The sequence below is a fragment of the Diadema setosum genome, chromosome 8 (genome assembly GCF_964275005.1).
Source record: "Diadema setosum chromosome 8, eeDiaSeto1, whole genome shotgun sequence".
Classification (NCBI taxonomy): domain Eukaryota; kingdom Metazoa; phylum Echinodermata; class Echinoidea; order Diadematoida; family Diadematidae; genus Diadema; species Diadema setosum.
The window spans coordinates 22,040,045-22,057,518 of NC_092692.1; the positions used below are offsets into that span (position 1 = coordinate 22,040,045).

At 38.5% G+C, this 17,474-nt stretch overlaps 2 protein-coding genes across 2 annotated transcripts in view; one reads left to right on the forward strand and one right to left on the reverse strand.

The window, feature by feature from the left end:
• LOC140231481 (putative pyridoxal-dependent decarboxylase domain-containing protein 2) overlaps positions 1-5,931 on the reverse strand; it is a 42,992-nt gene extending 37,061 nt beyond the window's left edge. The window contains exons 1-2 of the mRNA XM_072311612.1: positions 5,582-5,931; positions 3,608-3,684 (exon numbers count right to left, since the gene is read on the reverse strand). Coding sequence (XP_072167713.1) covers positions 3,608-3,684; positions 5,582-5,713 — 209 coding nt within the window. The 5' untranslated portion in view covers positions 5,714-5,931. The remainder of the gene's footprint in view (positions 1-3,607; positions 3,685-5,581) is intronic.
• Positions 5,932-10,565: 4,634 nt separating this feature from the next.
• On the forward strand, positions 10,566-14,319 carry LOC140231506 (active regulator of SIRT1-like). The gene is made up of 4 exons (XM_072311641.1): positions 10,566-10,674; positions 12,066-12,260; positions 13,130-13,233; positions 14,182-14,319. The coding sequence occupies exons 1-4, from the start codon at positions 10,623-10,625 to the stop codon at positions 14,317-14,319; spliced, it is 489 nt and encodes a 162-aa protein (XP_072167742.1). The 5' UTR covers positions 10,566-10,622.
• The last annotated feature ends 3,155 nt before the right edge of the window (positions 14,320-17,474 follow it).

Here is a 17,474-nt window from a genome sequence, read left to right on the forward strand (position 1 = left end):
TGAAATTCCATGAAATTCCATCAAAATATGGTAGCTATATCATGTCCAAAAAAAATGTGATATACACTGTTTCTATTGTGATTTTTCAGTCACCTTGTACACAGCAATGTTATTTTCTGGCTTGATATTTCAATTCATGGACAAGTCAATGTTGAGATATGGTCAGCTTTTACTGATGTGGACACAAAACTTACTTGGTTTGAGAGGTGTGAACAAAGCATTTTGCATCTTGTAAGGCATGATATGAATAAAGAATCACAATCAGCAATGAAAACTGCAAGCAGAGATTAATTATGCAAAATACTTTTGTATATGATATATTACCTTCAAATAGAGAGGGGGGGGGGGGCTATACTGGATAAGATAGAAAGTCACTTCTGTTAATAACATACTATGGGGCAGTTATTAGTCTTGTTAGTTTATTGTTGTTTTTTTCTTTCTCTGGCAGTCCATGAAATTTGCTGTTGCTTTCATGAGAGACAAATAGGGCCTATAGCTAACAGAATTTACATGTGTAATACCAATAGTGCTTTCATTATCACACAAATTACTTAATAAACACTACATGGTGTGGATGTATGAGATTGTTGCTCACACAAATAATGTAGGAATTATGTGTACTTGTACAGACCTTTGTATGAAAGAATGTCTTTTTTTTTGGGGGGGGGGGTTGTTTGTTCTTTAGTTATGGTAAAATAAAAAAGGCCTGTGCTGAGATCTTTACTTCCATGCTAAACTATATCACAGATTGATGCATCATTCAAAAGTACCATGATGAAAGTGTTGAACATCTCAAGGAAATGTTAGATCATGCATGATATTTGTGAAGCATGTGATGGGTCATACACACAATGTTTTCTACATTGTATACCTGTCTGCTATTGGTTCTGGCAGTTTTCTCCCCGATTTTTTCACAAATGCTCTGAATCTCTCCTCCCTCTCTCTGTCAAGTTGCCTGTGGATTCATTCACAAGGGTGTGACCCAGATAATTGACCCTGTCAATGTGATGGATTCACAACTACATGTACATACAGTACATTGCTTGACCCTGTCAATGTGATGGATTCACAACTACAACACACATTGCTAGCAGCATGCCAAAATAGGATACAGTTACGGATTATATTCGGTCATAATAGGATATGAAATGTTTTGTCATAAATACGAACTTGCTGCATATAGAGGGATGAAACAATCAATGCAAACTATACATGACTGATATGTTTGTTTAAACTCAAATTCCTCACATACACATGATGTAGACTATATGAGTATATTAGAAAGTTACTGTCAAATACTCGCATAACTACTCTTGGAACTTTTGGGGGAAAATAGTTGCAATTCATTCACCAAATCACTGACACGTCCAAGTTCAACCCTGTCATTTTGTGGTGTATTGTTTGTGTTTGTTTGTTTTTTCTAAATCTTTCTCCCTGCCTATTATTACCCCGGTGAACATAAAGTGTATGCATAGAGATACACATTGTATGCATGGGTGGGATAAGATGAACACATCATGAAATATAAAATTTCTTCTTGAGGATGCAATGACAAAAAAACATTTCTGCTTATCTCATGATGAAGTTAGATAGAAATTATGCAAATCATGCCATATCACTTTGAGATTTAAGATACAGTAATTGTGAGTAGTAGATATCTTGAAAAAGCAGACATTCCGATATTAAATACATCCATGTCAGATTCAAATGGAAAATGTCATCTTTATACCTCTCTACGAAACTCACTGAATCAACCAATTTCATAATGAGGTGTACCGGTTTTTCTTGAAAAGAATTCAAATATCTCATATCGTTTCACTGAAAAAGCAAGCAACACAGGGATGACAAGAATGTCTAGATGCTACTCTATACATTTGTACTTTCCAATATAGCCATTTATGAAGCTTTGATGTACCTACAGATTGTAACACAGGTCATGCTAGATATGTGCATGACATGTACATGACAGCATAATCTGAAAAAAAAAAAAGTTTCTTTTTTTTTTTTTCATGCATGCTATTAATTTACAGATTAGTTGAAGTTGCAATATCCTCTATTTTTCCTCATGAGAGAAATTTTAAAAGTTGGATTAATTGTTGCATTGATATGTTGTAGTTACGTTGGGCAAGCTTTAAGGCAAATTGTCTGGTTGCAAGTCATTAACAACTTTTGTCATGAAAGTATGCATAAACTTTGAGTATTTTAGTAAACTAGGCTATTACAATTGTACATGTAGCTGAAATTAGCTGATCATTACAACTTGCTAGCAGATGATATGCACTGACCCAAGATTCCATGCAAAGCACCTTTTAAACCCCTACGATGATTTACAACACTTGATGATTTGTGACCCTCTACAACAAAAGGATCCTAAAGTCGCTGAGGGCTGAGGCGAGAAAATCGAGTTTGAAGTCATATCATCAAAATTGGTCAAAACAATCGGGTTTCTGTTTTTGGCATAATTTTTTAGTCTAATGTTTTGCCTATCATCTGCCGAAATTTCGAAGCTAAATGATTAAAGGAAAAGCAAGAAATAGGCGTTTTTCTGGGCCAAGATTTTCCGACTTTCAACGTAACAGAAACGTGTCCGCAGATTTGGATTTAGCGCCACAGCTAGACTCGTTAGCAATGAGGGAGTGATCTTATTGGTCAATGAGTGGCATCCTGATTACTGATTGGTCGTGCGAAGTCCGCTGGCGCTAAGCTTGAATGAACATTGCGGAGGTCGCTAGGAGTATGCCTTCTACTGTCAAGCGGTGGAAATTGTCTCACCTCCCCTTGATCATGATAGTGTCGGAAGGAAAACTTTGAAGGCGTTTTTCTCACGACCAATTTCATCAACCACTTGACATGCGCTAATGAAATAATCGATATCTCCGCAACCGAGTACTTTTATGAGTTGTGCTATATATGAAATTAAAGTAGAAGAGTAAGGGAATAATGTCATGCCATTTTCAGAAAATTGTTCTCACCCGACTTTCGGATCCTTTTGTTGTAGCGGGTCACATTTAAAGCAGGCACTTAACTCTGACTTTATGATGCATAACTTGGTAATGATTTTTCCAAAATAATGCAAATGGATAAATCATGTAACATGTCAATAGAATTTATGGAGGGGTATGAACTATAAGTTGATTTCAGCAAAGATTTTTTTTTTTTCAGAATGTTGAAATTGCTCCCCATTCAGTGCTTAGTTATTGAATTGAAATAACAAAATGAATCTGAAGTGTGCACAGTAAAACAGTTTCTAAATCTAATGAATGATACTGCTGAGCACCATATTTTATCTGTGTTTCGGCCAATAGGAAAAAACAAAAAGAGGAGAATGAGCCACAACATTTCTCTGAGGAATATATCTAGACATGTTTGAGTAGAATGCATTGCTATGGACTCAGTCATACACTTGATGTGTGATTACAAGACTATGATAACAGTATGCAGCATATAAATCGTGTTCATATATATATATATTTTTTTTTTTAGTTAGTATCATTGACCAAGAGTAAACAAATCCTGCATTCATTCCAAATTATTGATAAACTATACACATTGTACACTACCCTTAAAATTGCAACTTACAGGCATGCACAGACAAAAAGCATCTTACTTGCTAAATGATTCCAGTTGGTCCATAACATCCTTTAATTCCTTGGACATTTCCCTCAGGCTGGGCTCGATCAACAGCTGCCAGGCAACACAAAAAGAAAACAGAGAAAAAGAGCTATCAAAACAAAAGAGATCGTTTTGTTGATACCATACTCTTCAAAGACATTTTTAGCATAAAATCAAAACCTCTTTATGCATAGTTACAATGATTCAATGTTTTGCACTATTTGCAGCTACTCAGTGCATCACCTACATACAGTGTGACATACAGTTGCAGAACATAATTTGTTAAAGCTGCAAATTTGTTGCCACCACGCTACTGCCATTCTTCTGGCAATTATTGTTACTGTTTACAAGTGTTGAAGAGTACAGTAGACATCTCTATGCTGTACACGTATCTGCTCAATTTTCATATAGAATTTATATACAATGTAATTTATATAAATTTACATAATAATTTAGAGAATATTCATAAATATTTTACTCATTAACTCTGTAACTGCAAAGTAACATTTACATTAATTGAAAACTGGCTGAAAACCATTTCATGTTAGAGCATGTGCATGTACAATGTATCAGTAAATTAACATACACATATGTGTATAGCCTACTATTTTGTAGGTTGGTATCCCTTTGACCAAAAGAACACACAATAAATAGTCTGAGAGAGTGGTGACAAAACTTGGGGTTCTGTAGTTTCGTATCCATGTCGATATCTCAAATTCCACAGAAACAAATTTTGCATCAAACATACTAATGTAAATTTAAACCAAATCGGTCACCAAAAAGCATCAATATTGATGTCAACTTTCAAGTCGTTGCTCAAAACAAACTCATTCTTCGTGAGAGTGTAGCTGATGTTGCCTGCACAATCCAGAACTGAATATGAATGGGGACTCAATGCGGGAGCTAAAAATCAATGTGCAATGATTGTATACAGTAATTGTAGCAAGTTGAAAGAAGTCAGTTATTGAGAAATGATGTGTGTGATCTTGCGCGATGTTCTCATCCGTCTTTACTCAACTTGCCAAATCATTCGAACATTTATTTTTTGCTCCCAGTAACTTGAAAGATTTGTCGCATATTAGATAGCTAAGTTCAAATTCAAATTGTGCAGGGAGCGTACGCCGTTATCACTCAAGAAGAGTGAATCATTTGAGCGACAACATGAAAGTCATTAGCATCTAAAGTTCATTGTCATTAATAGCAGCGACTTGGGTTAGGGTATTCAAAAAGGAACTTTGCTAGAGAAACCAGTCCATACTACCACTAGTAGTGGTAGTAGTAGTAGTACCAGTGAAGACACCCAAGTCCTTGCTTGACAGGTCTCAAGGTGTAAATTTTACTGTAAAAACTAAACAGCTTAACATTCCAGTAGTTAGTCCACATATAGGACCTAAAAAAATCCAGTAAATTTACAAATTGTGTAGATTATTTGTTTAGCTGTTCATGTAGTCCGACCAGACGCAGTGCAAAAGCACTCGTGTACAGCAACAGGCTGTGTATTGACTTCCCTGACTAATAAACTGTTCATATAGGCCGCTACTACGCTAGCTCTTAGTCGTATTTTACTTGTGAAATACAGTGATCTGGTTTTGAGTAAATTCAAATTACCACTACTGCACTGCCACGAAACTAACGTTAGCATGACTAGCACTTTTTTGTTACGGTATTTTTATATTGGATCGTGGAGGTCAGCACATCCAAGCTCGTGACCTGTGCCTCACCATCAAACCCCTCCTAGTCCTACATTAGCTTCAAGTACAACTAGGGATTTCTAGACCTTCAAACTACAAACTTTACCACCCTAACGATACACACTGTCGTGTCACTTGGCAGTGCAGCGCAGTGTCACTGACTAGCTGGCTTAGCTACGCCTACACCCTCGCCTCGCCTCGCCTCACTCAGAGATGATTGATACTGCTGGTGTCAGTTGTTACTTCATTCCAAATGATTGTTAATTACGAGTTTTCACCTTATTTTGCATTCGATCTTGCTCCTGTCGTCTGTTATCCATTGCGGTGTTGCTTGTTGAGCCTTTGGTTTGCGTGCCTGAAGAAGAAGTGGTAAATTTAGCTCCTTCACCCACGGTTACGGACGCCGCCATAGTTCCTCGGAGAAAACTCGCCGGTATCGACAGTGCAGAGGGCTAGCTAGGTGCATGTAGTTCTGTAATGTACCTGCCTGCCGTCACCAAACTGTAGGGTTGTCGCACTGGTGGTCAACGGATCCACGCTGGCACTTTACGGTGAGCGAATGAATCACGGTGCCGCTGCACGACCTCGCGTTACACGTACACACACACAAAAAGCGGTGCAAACAACATGCTTGCAGTGAACTGAAATCAGCGCTCAGGTATCGGGCGTGACTGCTCCCCGAGATGATAGAAGATGCGGAGCATGTGCTGTGTGAACGCGTTTTACAGGAGAATGAAAAGGGACATAATCATGGGGATATCTTCGGGTTGTATTCCGGACTGGTAGAGATACAATCTGTACGGAACTTAACCCGAAGATGGTATACAGATACATTTAGATTGTTTTCTCATTATTCCAAAAAAAAAAAAAAAAAAAGCAATTGAAATAAATTCTCATGAAAGTGAAGACAATTAATTAGGATGGATTTTGCTTGTTTGACAAGACTGGAATAGCTCAAGGAATTGATCCTTGCACATGGCGAAAGAGCGTTTTCTCCTATACCCCTGGCTATAGCTGTATACGTAATGTATTAACTTAAAGCCCTTCTTCCCTTAAACAAAGAATTAATGAACTTGCTGAATAAAGATCCAGTTGAATTGATAGAATCCATCTCATCTCATCCACAATATGACACATATATTTCTGAAATGTGCCCATCCACACCTGTCAACATTTTAGTATTCAATCCCAAAGGTGGCCATTATGATTACAGATGAGGAAACTCAAATACTAGTATGTAACTTTAGTTCCTACATGTAGAGAAAGCACAATTCGTAAATACAACAGAATGCAAAATACTTCATACGCCTATATTCATATGTAAATTAAAGATACCTTTCCAACTTTGAAATTATTTGTTACTAGTTTCTTCGAGTAAGCCTATGTGAAAAAAAAGTATATAGCTATGAAAAAAAAAAAGAATTTCATGAGAACAAAATAATGGCAAGCTTTCCGAAGTTAATTTCCTTTCATCTCATACCCGGATTGCACATTTGTTATGGTGTCGTAACCGACATGTGTAGTGTGGAAATCAACGGCGTAAATCCATACTGAGGAGTGGGGGGGATGATCGGCGATAGTCACCATCACCACGATTACAAGCCCATATCCGAACCGGCGCAGCCTTGAGGGGGACGGGGGGTGAGAGAAGCTTGGTAACCCCCCCCCCCCCCCCCACACACACACACACACTTTACAGGGATCGGATGTCTCACTCTTTTGCATGAAATATAAAGTGGGAGGAGAGTGATATATTTCTGACAAATTGTTACAAGCGAGCTTGAAAATTGTGACATTTTACAGTCCCAAAACTGCAGTTTGTGACTGTATTTTGTCCGCTTTGGAAATTAAGGGGGGGGGAGGCACCGGGTGAAACTGCTGGCAATTACTACTGCCAGCAACATCAAGAGAATGGCATAACAATTAAATGCGAGCGAGCGAAGCGAGCGAGCTTGAAAATTTTGACATTTTACAGTAAAAAAAACTGCCGTTTTGTATATTTGCTGTATGTTTTTCGCTTTGGAAATTAAGGGGGCGCACAGGGCGCAACTGCTGGCAGTTCGTACTGGCAGCAACATCAGGAGAATGGCATAACGATTAAATGCGAGCGAGCGAAGCGAGTGAGCTTGAAAATCTTGACATTTTACAGTCCCAAAACTGCCGTTTGTAGCTTTATTTTTAGCTTTGGAAATTAAGGGGGAGCACCGGGTGAAACTGCTGGCAATTACTGACAGCAACATCAAGAGAATGGCATAACAATAAAATGCGAGCGAGCGAAGCGAGCGAGCTTGAAAATTTTGGCATTTTACAGTAAAAAACTGCCGTTTTGGGCTGTATTTTTTCGCTTTGGAAATTAAGGGGGCGCACAGGGCGGAACTGCTGGCAGTTCGTACTGGCAGCAACATCAGGAGAATGGCATAACGATTAAATGCGAGCGAGCGAAGCGAGTGAGCTTGAAAATTTTGACATTTTACAGTCCCCCAAACTGTCGTTTGTGGCTGTATTTTGTCGCTTTGGAAATTAAGGGGGAGCACCGGGCGAAAACTGGTGGCAATTACTGGCAGCAACATCAGGAGAATGGCATAATGATTAAATGCGAGCGAGCGAAGCGAGCGAGCTTCAAAATTTTGACTTATTACAGTCCCCAAACTGCCGTTTGTAGATATATTTTTCGCTTTGGAAATTAAGGGGGAAGCACCGGGCGAAAACTGCTGGCAATAACTGGCAGCAACATCAGGAGAATAGCATAATGATTAAATGCGAGCGAGCGAAGCGAGCGAGCTTCAAAATTTTGACTTATTACAGTCCCAAAACTGCCGTTTGTAGATATATTTTTCGCTTTGGAAATTAAGGGGGAAGCACCGGGCGAAAAATGCTGGCAATAACTGGCAGCAACATCAGGAGAATAGCATAATGATTAAATCCGAGCGAGCGGAGCGAGCGAGCTTCAAAATTTCGACTTATTACAGTCCCAAAACTGCCGTTTGTAGCTTTATTTTTAGCTTTGGAAATTAAGGAAGAGCACCGGGCGAAAACTGCTGGCAATTCATGGCAGCAACATCATGAGAATGGCATAATGATTAAATGCGAGTGTGCGAAGCGAGCGAGCTTGAAAATTTTTGACATCTTACAGTCCCCCAAACTGCCATTTGTAGCTATATTTTTTGCTTTGGAGATTAGGGGGGGGGGGGCGCACCGGGCGCAACTGCTGTCAATCACTGGTAGCAACATCCGGGGAATGGCTTAGCGCTTAAATGCGAGCGAGCGGAGCGAGCGAGCTTTAAAATTTTGACATTTTACACCCCAAAAACTGCCGTTTTTAGCTATATTTTTGCGATTTGGTTTGTCCCACTTTTATGGGGGAACCATCCCCCCCCCCCATCGACGCCTCTGCATATGAGGGAGCTTTTGTTATCATGTGAAAGATATGCTGCACACTCTTTGACAAATTAGGGAAATATACGTCAATCTCAACAGTGTACTTATCGAAAGGGATCCAGTATAGCAGAGCTTTTGCATGTTTATGATTGCAATTCAACGATTTGGTGCATAGTTCTGGCGGTATTTGGACAATAATTCCATTAAGAAAGTTCGAAATTTGTCCTCATCTCGGAAATTGCTTGGGGGATAAATGATTTGCCTGCCTAAACACTTTCGTAGGGGCGGGGCAAATGCCCTTTGCCCCCCCCCCCCGAGATATTTTCGACGCCCCTGATCTTCCCTGGGTATACCCATAGATGTATCTTGACTGAATTATCAGTCACTGTCGTTCCTCATGAATGATTCAGGAAATGGAGGGGGTTCAATTATGGCAATATAGTTTTGTTACTGTTTGTTTGTTTGTTTTCGTACATATTTTGCAGATGGTCCCAAGTTACTCTCGTCTTAGCATGTGTAGGCCTACACTATTTGCCGTTGTCAACGTCTGAGCCATACCTTACAGTGTATGTCCATGTCCGCGAGCGAGCGAAGCGAGCGAGCGCTTGAGAAAATATGCATTCGATTTTCTACAAGATAGAATACTGTTCAGCTCTGTTACCTGTCTGAAGGCCGGCATACAAACGTCATGCAATATGCCAAAATTGATACAATCACATTTCTGCTTCCTCCATTTTTTTTCTTCAAAATTCAGGGGGGGGGGGATGATTGTACAGGCCATCCCCCCCTCCTCCATTTCAGGGGGGGGGGGATATATCCCCCCCCATCCCCCCCGGGATTTACGCCCATGGTGGAAATAGATTTGGAGAATTGTTCTTAAAAACAATAATCCACCATTAGGCCTATAATGCAACAGACATTGATTAATGAGTTCGCGGACCGTGTACAAAAGTCGTCAAAAAAAATATATACTTTAAAAGATATCTAAGATATTTTCAATTAAGTGAATCAGACATGCAGGGACAGTCGTGAGGAAGAGTAGAGTGAGAGCAGGGAGCTTTGTTAAGGTTCTTTTAGTTGGTGAGAGTCAGGTAAAGGTTTCAAAAGTCGATGGGAGGAGAAAGAAGCCTGAAACGGGAGGAGGGGAGGAGGTTGGAAAAATATGGAGATAAGCAGTGATCGTCACCAATGAGTGAAAGAAAACGCTGACTCAAGAATGACTCAAGAACCAAAAGAGTACATACGATAAGTAATGTGGGGGAGGGAGGACAACGGGGTAGTTCAGTATAAGAACCCAAAGGACTCAGTGAAGGAAAAGAGCTGTGGCAGAGAAAGTGGTACTCATTTACGAGTAGGCTATCACTATTCACATGCATGATATCAGATTTGCCTGAAAAAAAAAAGAAAGATGTATGTACACATGGAGATGGGAATCAGCCTTAGCAGACGGAAAGATAGATTGATAGACGGACAGATTAGATAAATTAATATTGATGTAGGCCTAGGCCTATATTATGAGAAGGTAAATTCATAGTTGTAACTATAAATTTATATATGATCATCAGGCAATGAGGCATGTTTCCACCAGCCCGCGGAGAAACAAGTGACTATCGATTACAAAAGTCTCACAGTATGGTGAAGCAAAGAGTATAGAAGCTACTCTGCTTTGAAGCGCTTGCTTCAGCGCACCTGATTCGTGGCAAGTATTTAAATCAACATGTTATTCTGTATAGATTGATATTTTAAGTTGTATATCTGATAATTCATTTAATAAGAATAACTGGTAATATTCATATAATATTTTCAATATTAATTTTTGAACAACAAAACGTAAATGAGTAAGAAATTTGGTATAAAATTCCTAGAAATCAACAAATAGGCAAGAGCCTGAAATATTCCGGGTATGTAGAAAATAAGAACAACACAATTTAGACCCCGAAAATGTCGTCTTCTCTGGTACGAAAAGGACTAGAATTGTTCTCCGATGATACAGGTGAATGTAGCCTTTGGTCTGTTTTCTATATCGTTTGTGAATGAGGAATAACAGATAGTTAACGTGTATTGTCGCAGGTTCACCACTCGCTCCACTAATGCGAGGCCACTTTCTCAGTCCCACGCATTACAAAACGTGTGACAATGTCTGCCTGTCTAGTCTATGTTGTATTGTAGAGCGGGAGGGATGGATTGTTGTAAAGCATGTCATGGGTCTCATTTTCCAAGTTTAGCACTTGGTAGACAGACAAATCCGTCTGTCGGGAGTAGTTTTTATCATTTTTTTCCTTTTAAGCTTTACACCAATATGGCTCTGGATTCTGTGAAGCCAACTGAACTGCAGTCTCCGCGGAGTTCCAGAGCTCAGAGTATCAGACTGAGTAGAGACCATATCCCCGACAAGCTGAAAAGGATGGTGAAGAAGAAGGCACGACTGTACAGGAGAGCTAAAGAAGTCTAACTCATTGGATGACTGTCTTAAAGGTCTTTCAATGCCAGTGTAGACAAGAGTTCCGTTGAGCTGAGAGGGACCACCTCGATCATATCACCTCCACCATCGTCGACGAACTTGAAATCAACAAGAACTTCAAACCCTTCTTGAGCTACATCAAGGCAAAGAGGAAAGACAGGAATGGAGTCCCTCCCCTCATGCTGGAAGGAAAGCTTGTGAAGGACAGCAGGACCAAAACAACCACCCTTCTGCAGCAGTTTACATCTGTGTTTACAAGGGACTAGACCAACAGCATGCCCAGCATTGAAAAGAGCTAAAAGTATTTAAACTGCTCCCTCCCTCCCCTGCAGATTACAGCTGATGGAGTTCTCAAGCTATTACAAAACGTCAATATCCATAAAGCTTGTGGACTGGATATGAATATCCCTAACAAAAAAAAAAACATCATCCTGAAACAGTGTGCCATCAAACTCGCACCAGCCTTGAGTGAGATATTCCAGCTCTCTCTGGACACTGGGGCACTACCCACAGATTGGTTGCAAGCCAACGTTACACCAGTTTTCAAGACTTGGGATGTCCACCAGTCGGCAAACTACTGTCCCATCTCAAAAACATCAGTCATGTTTAATTTGTAAAGGCGCCCCCTCTTTACAGAATTTCTGCATCCGCCCCTGATAACTGTAACATTTAATGAATGTGTGAAAAGAATGGACAGAACCTGGAGGGAAGGGATTCCTGACATGCTCTACAAAGCTCCTCATTTCTCTTTGACACCAGTTGAGATGAGAGTACTCTGATGATCACAAAATTTATTTGATATCTTATTTTAAAAAAGGATCCATGGAATTGCATGTCAATTATTTTTATGATCATGTTCAATGTCTGTTTTAACATTGTACAGAACATTTTTATCTATGTTGTCTTATTTTCTTTTCTGACAGTATTAGATTGTTCAGGGGAAAGCACAGGCTCCAAGAAGACCAAAAAGAAGGGAGGACCATCATCAATGAGAAGAGAAGATTTAATGAAATGCATCAGTACAAACAAAAAGGGAGTAAAAAAACAACTGAAAAGACTGACACACAAGCAAATTCAAGGCCCCACAGCAAAAGCGGGCAAGATGAAATCTTCAATAGGTAAGGCAAGCACTGAAGACTGCACTTTGACTCAAGTGAAACTTGACTCGTACTATTTATTTTTTTTTCCCCTTGATTTGTTCATGCTAAATATGTACAGTGTACATTGTATAAGTGTGTGTGTATCGAAATGGATGTTTAGGCATATCTCTGTTGCATGTTGCTGTTGAACAAACTGATTTTGTCCATTGCATTGTTTTCATGTGAGGTATAATGATTGGACATTACATGGAAATAAACTGCACTAATGTAATACTGCACTGATGTACAGTATTACAAAACAATGAAATAAATGAAATGAATCCATGCTATGATAGGTCTGTGTTGACTTGTGTGTCATCATATTCTGAATTTGGATTGTTTCTGTTTTGCTAGCCATTGTTCAGTTTAGACAGGGGAGCCTTGCACAACAAGCTAGTAGTCATAATCCAGCAGCAATCACTGGACTGACTGCAGCCATCTAAACTGTGTTGCTTTCATGAATCAGGACTTTTGGAGGCTTGGAATGAGGCAGTTTTCATGTTATACAGCTTTGATTCATGTGGAGTGTGCTGTAATTTGTTCACTCATGATATAAAACTGGAACTCTAAAATGAAAAACTTCTTAGTCATAGAGAAGGAATATTTGCATGTTCATGTATATGTTCTACACAAGGCAGAGTTGATATGCTGAACTGAAAACATTTCTCTTTAATGGAATTTGCACTGTTGTATTTATATGTTTTTGAACACATCTGATAATGTGTGGTAAGCTTCTTGTATTCTCTTTAAATCTATTTTTTTTTTCTTTTGCATTTAAATGTTTGGATGTTGTGATCAATGTACATTCACTGTAATGGTGTATTTCTGGATATGTTTCATACTCTAAGATGCTTTCCTGAAGTCAAAGCCAGCGGACAGCACAGAAACAAATATACAACTGCTGCTAAGTCTCAGCAAAGGGCATTCATCAACATCCAAGAGTTATGCCAAGGTCTGTATGCGATATTCTTGTCAGACAATTGTACTTTCAGACAAATTTGTAAAGAAATGAAGGACAAATTTGGATGAATTGAGACAGTTGGGGCCCAATACCTTTCCTCACTGTTCATAATACCGTATTTTAGTGGTGCAAAGAAATGGCATATTTGGACATTAGATGATTTATGTACATGTTTACGTATGGACTATAAGTGTTGTAGAGCTATGGTAAAGCCCCCCCCCCCCCTTTTTTTTTTTTTTTTTTTTTTTTGAGGGGGAGGTATGGTACATGTAAGCTTCAATTGAATGTCACAATACATGTACATTTACTTCTGGATGTAGGCCTACATGTAGTATCTTATGTAACAATGAGAAATAAACTTTGAATTGATAACATGCATTTGGAACATATAAAGGCATAACGGAGGATATTTTTCTATGTCTATACATGTATTTGGGGTTTGCAAATGTCATCAACTAATTCAGAGAAAATATAATCAAAATGTGAAACAGCCAGTGCTATTGTCCGTGTCCTAGGCCCCGTTGCTAGAAACTTTGCGTTTAAACGCAACTTGCAACTGATTGTCACTGGCCAATCAAAATCATTGTTGCATGCATGTTTTCTTAATAGGGCAGACCCTGAGCCAATCAGAATGGTTGTTTCAAAATTAGCAATTATTTGCAATTGATTGCAACTTTCTTGCAACGGGGCCCTAATGTCATATTGCTTATTAGTAAAAATTGTGGTAAAGCAGTCAAAATTCAGTGGATTCAATTAGATTGAATGCTTACAAGATGACATGCCTAGTATCTACTGAAACAAACAAACTAAAAAAAGGATAGTGGAGAGCTGTTCTTGGTCAACACTTCAATAATGTTTTTCATTTTCTACCTCCAGTCTCTTAATATCAGCACATTGCATAGCACTGGTGAGATTCCATGCATTTCATGTCCATTGCAGATAATGGAACATTCGAGAAGGAAATCGGGCAGACAGAACCAGACTGAGGAGTCAACTAAGGAGAGCGGTTTTACAGAGGAGGACTTTGCTCTCTTTGAAAAGGAATATGTACCAAAGAAGAGTAATTCCATTTTATGACACCCCAGTGGTGAAAAACTTTGCAGTGATGGGACTCTTCTAGACACTGTTATGATCTATACCACAACCAAGGACCTTTGCACAGTGCTGCAGTGACATATGGATTCTTTCACATTTTTATGCCTCCTCCACGAAGTGTCGCCAGAGGCATTATGTTTTCGGGTTGTCCGTCTGTCCGTCCGTCCTTCCGTCCGTCTGTCCGTCCATCCTTCTGTCCGTAATCAATTTGTGGACAGCGTAACTAAAAAACTGTTTGAGGTATCCTAATGAAACTTGGCATGTATATGTATGAGTGGGCGAAGTTGTGCCTATCAACTTTTGGGCGCACATTCTCAAGGTCAAAGGTCAAAACATACATACATGAACTGCCAAATAAAGATTTCCCAGAGAGAGCTCTGGATCATGAGGTCAAAGGTCAAGTGAAAATGTTACAATTTCACTTTTTTCTCCATATCTCTCAAATATTTCAAGGTATCTTCATGGAACTTAGTTTATATGCATGTGCTGACTGGCAGTGATCATGTAGGGAATTTAGGGGTCAGGGGTCAAAGGTCAAGGTCAACTCATCAAAATGTCATTATTTCTTTCTTATCTATGCAATGCCTGCATGATTTTTTCTTGAAACTTAGTGTATGCATACTGTATTACCCAATACAGATTCTCTTGGAACTTTCTTGACAAAAGGTCAAAGGTCAAAGGTTAAATTAAGGTAGGGGATACCTTTTACAGACCTCCCAAAATGCAGCAAAACATTAAATATGAACCTCAGGGGACTTGCTTAGGCCACTGCTTAGAAATTTGGAAGTCAACAGTTATCTAAAATTTGAATAATGCACAAAACTCAACTATTCAGTAGTTCTGTGTGTCAGCCACACTTACGCCTTTTTGTTGCATTCTTCTGTATTTGTGATCTATAAACACAAATCTAAAAGTACAAGAGCTGATGTAATAACATATAGAGTGTGTGGCAAGAATGTATATAGAAATGTTTGTAAGTGTTGATGAACTTTCTTCACAAAATATACATGATGGACACACATGCAGTACATGGGTCTGCAAAGGTAGCCTAGTAATGTACTGGAATTTACGGTGAGCCCCGAAAACAATTCAATTCAAAATCTAACGGTCAAAAAAATGTACTAAATGTTACCTTCCACTTTCAATACTTTATGGGAGTTTCTAAAATGATACTCTCTTCAACATACCACTGTATTTATACAACTCTTCATTTAAGGCGTGCAAATGGGATTCCCTACCTTTAAGTGAAAGTGCTAAATTTTACTTCTTCTTTAAACTTATAGAAGGGTCAAAAGTTGGGTACAGATCCTCAAATTCCCAAATACCTGCACTCTTATACAGTATAGCCATTCATCCAAATAAACTTAGTTCAAGGAAAGTGAACACTCAATGCATTTGTGACAAATCTGTCATTTTAATATTTTGCCAGTTATGTGAAACTGTCATCACACATTGTCAAGACATTGTGCTATAGACCTATTCAGAGAACCATGCATTATGGCGGAGGCATACCAGTCACCATAGCGACATTTCTAGTTTTGTTTTGTTTTGTTTTGTTTTTGGATTTAGAATACAATTCTATTTCAAGTGCAAAGCAGCTCTAACAGATAAGTAAAGTGATATCAAACAATTAGAGCTGATTGAAGTCTGATGTCAAAATTGGACCTGAAATTACATCATAGGACTTTAAAGTGAACAGTGATACAGGCAGCAACCATAAACATATAAATATTATGTAAGGTACATACGCCATATATTTAGCAAGTCTAATTTCTTGCAAATTGGGACTACCTCCAAACCATTTGTGAGTGGTTGAATTTGTGATCGTGGAGTACAGGAATTGACTGAGAATTTTATAGGGCACATCATATTCATGTCAGGATCAGAGTTGATATTTTTGTGTGTTTTAGAATTCATGAATAGCATGTGACTTGCGAAGTTTGCAAAAATAAAAATTGCAAAATATATGCCGTATACAGTAATGAGTCTATGACCTCACAAGTCTTATATTTATCTACATGCATATACATTTCCATAATATTCCCTTTGCTTGACATGGAATTTAAAAAAAAAAATACTTATATCTGTCACATAAATTTTTTTGTTATGTTGCTGACAGCTAAGCTCTTTAAAGGGAAAAGGATGATAGTTGCTGCATGTTGATTACCAACCAAAACCAGGATTTAAAGGGTTTTTTTTTCACACAAATCAATGGGAGAATGGTGTGTTGACAATATCACCTTAGCTTGTTGGCATACTGTAAAGGAGAATTTTTGGCACTCAGCCAAGCAAGGTGAAGTTTGCATATTTTTAATTTCATGGATGGTCACGACAGTTGTGCAAACACTTCAAACAGTTCACCACTGCCATGGCAGATGAGGTCTGTGGTAGCAAATCCTATATGGTAAAAGAGTTACTTGTCTGCCTTAGGACAGCAAATTCACTCATAAAAACTCATGAAAAGTAGCAAAAATTTGCTGCGTTTCTAATTTTTGGGCTGTTTTCATGTCATGTAAAATGTTCAAAACTTCCCACTTGAAAATTTCTGTTTTAACAGTATGATGAATGTGAAACCTAAATTTCTGTGACTGTCTCATTTTATGTCCAATTTTGATGACTATGTGGAGGAATTGCAGTTTAACCCTAAAAGGGCCAGGCTTTTTTGGCTATGCCAAGACCCCCCCCCCCCCCCCCCCCCCCCCGAGATCTCGGCCATCGGTGGTGCGATCGTGGTGAAATTTTTGCATGCGTGAGACCCACGTCATAATCTATAAGATTGTGTCATAAGATTTTTTGAAACAATCAATTTCTAATTTTAATCAATTAATTATGCAAATTAAGCTCAAGATCATATTTTAGCCTAATTAAAAGCATTGAGAGTCTAATTTTTGATCTGTTCATCTGTTTTAGTATATTCAACAATTGTACATCACAAAAACTTCCAAAAGTCATTTTAATTCTTATGTTTTTTTTTGTTTTCAGAATTTATATATTTCTTTGTTTTTCAACTTTTGTTTTTTCTTTGTTTTTTTATTGGAAATTGTCACTGACCACTTTTCTACCATAACTAGCATAAAATCAATCAGTGAAAGTGATTAATTGTAAAAATATTCAGGTTTTTATGACTTTCATGACAG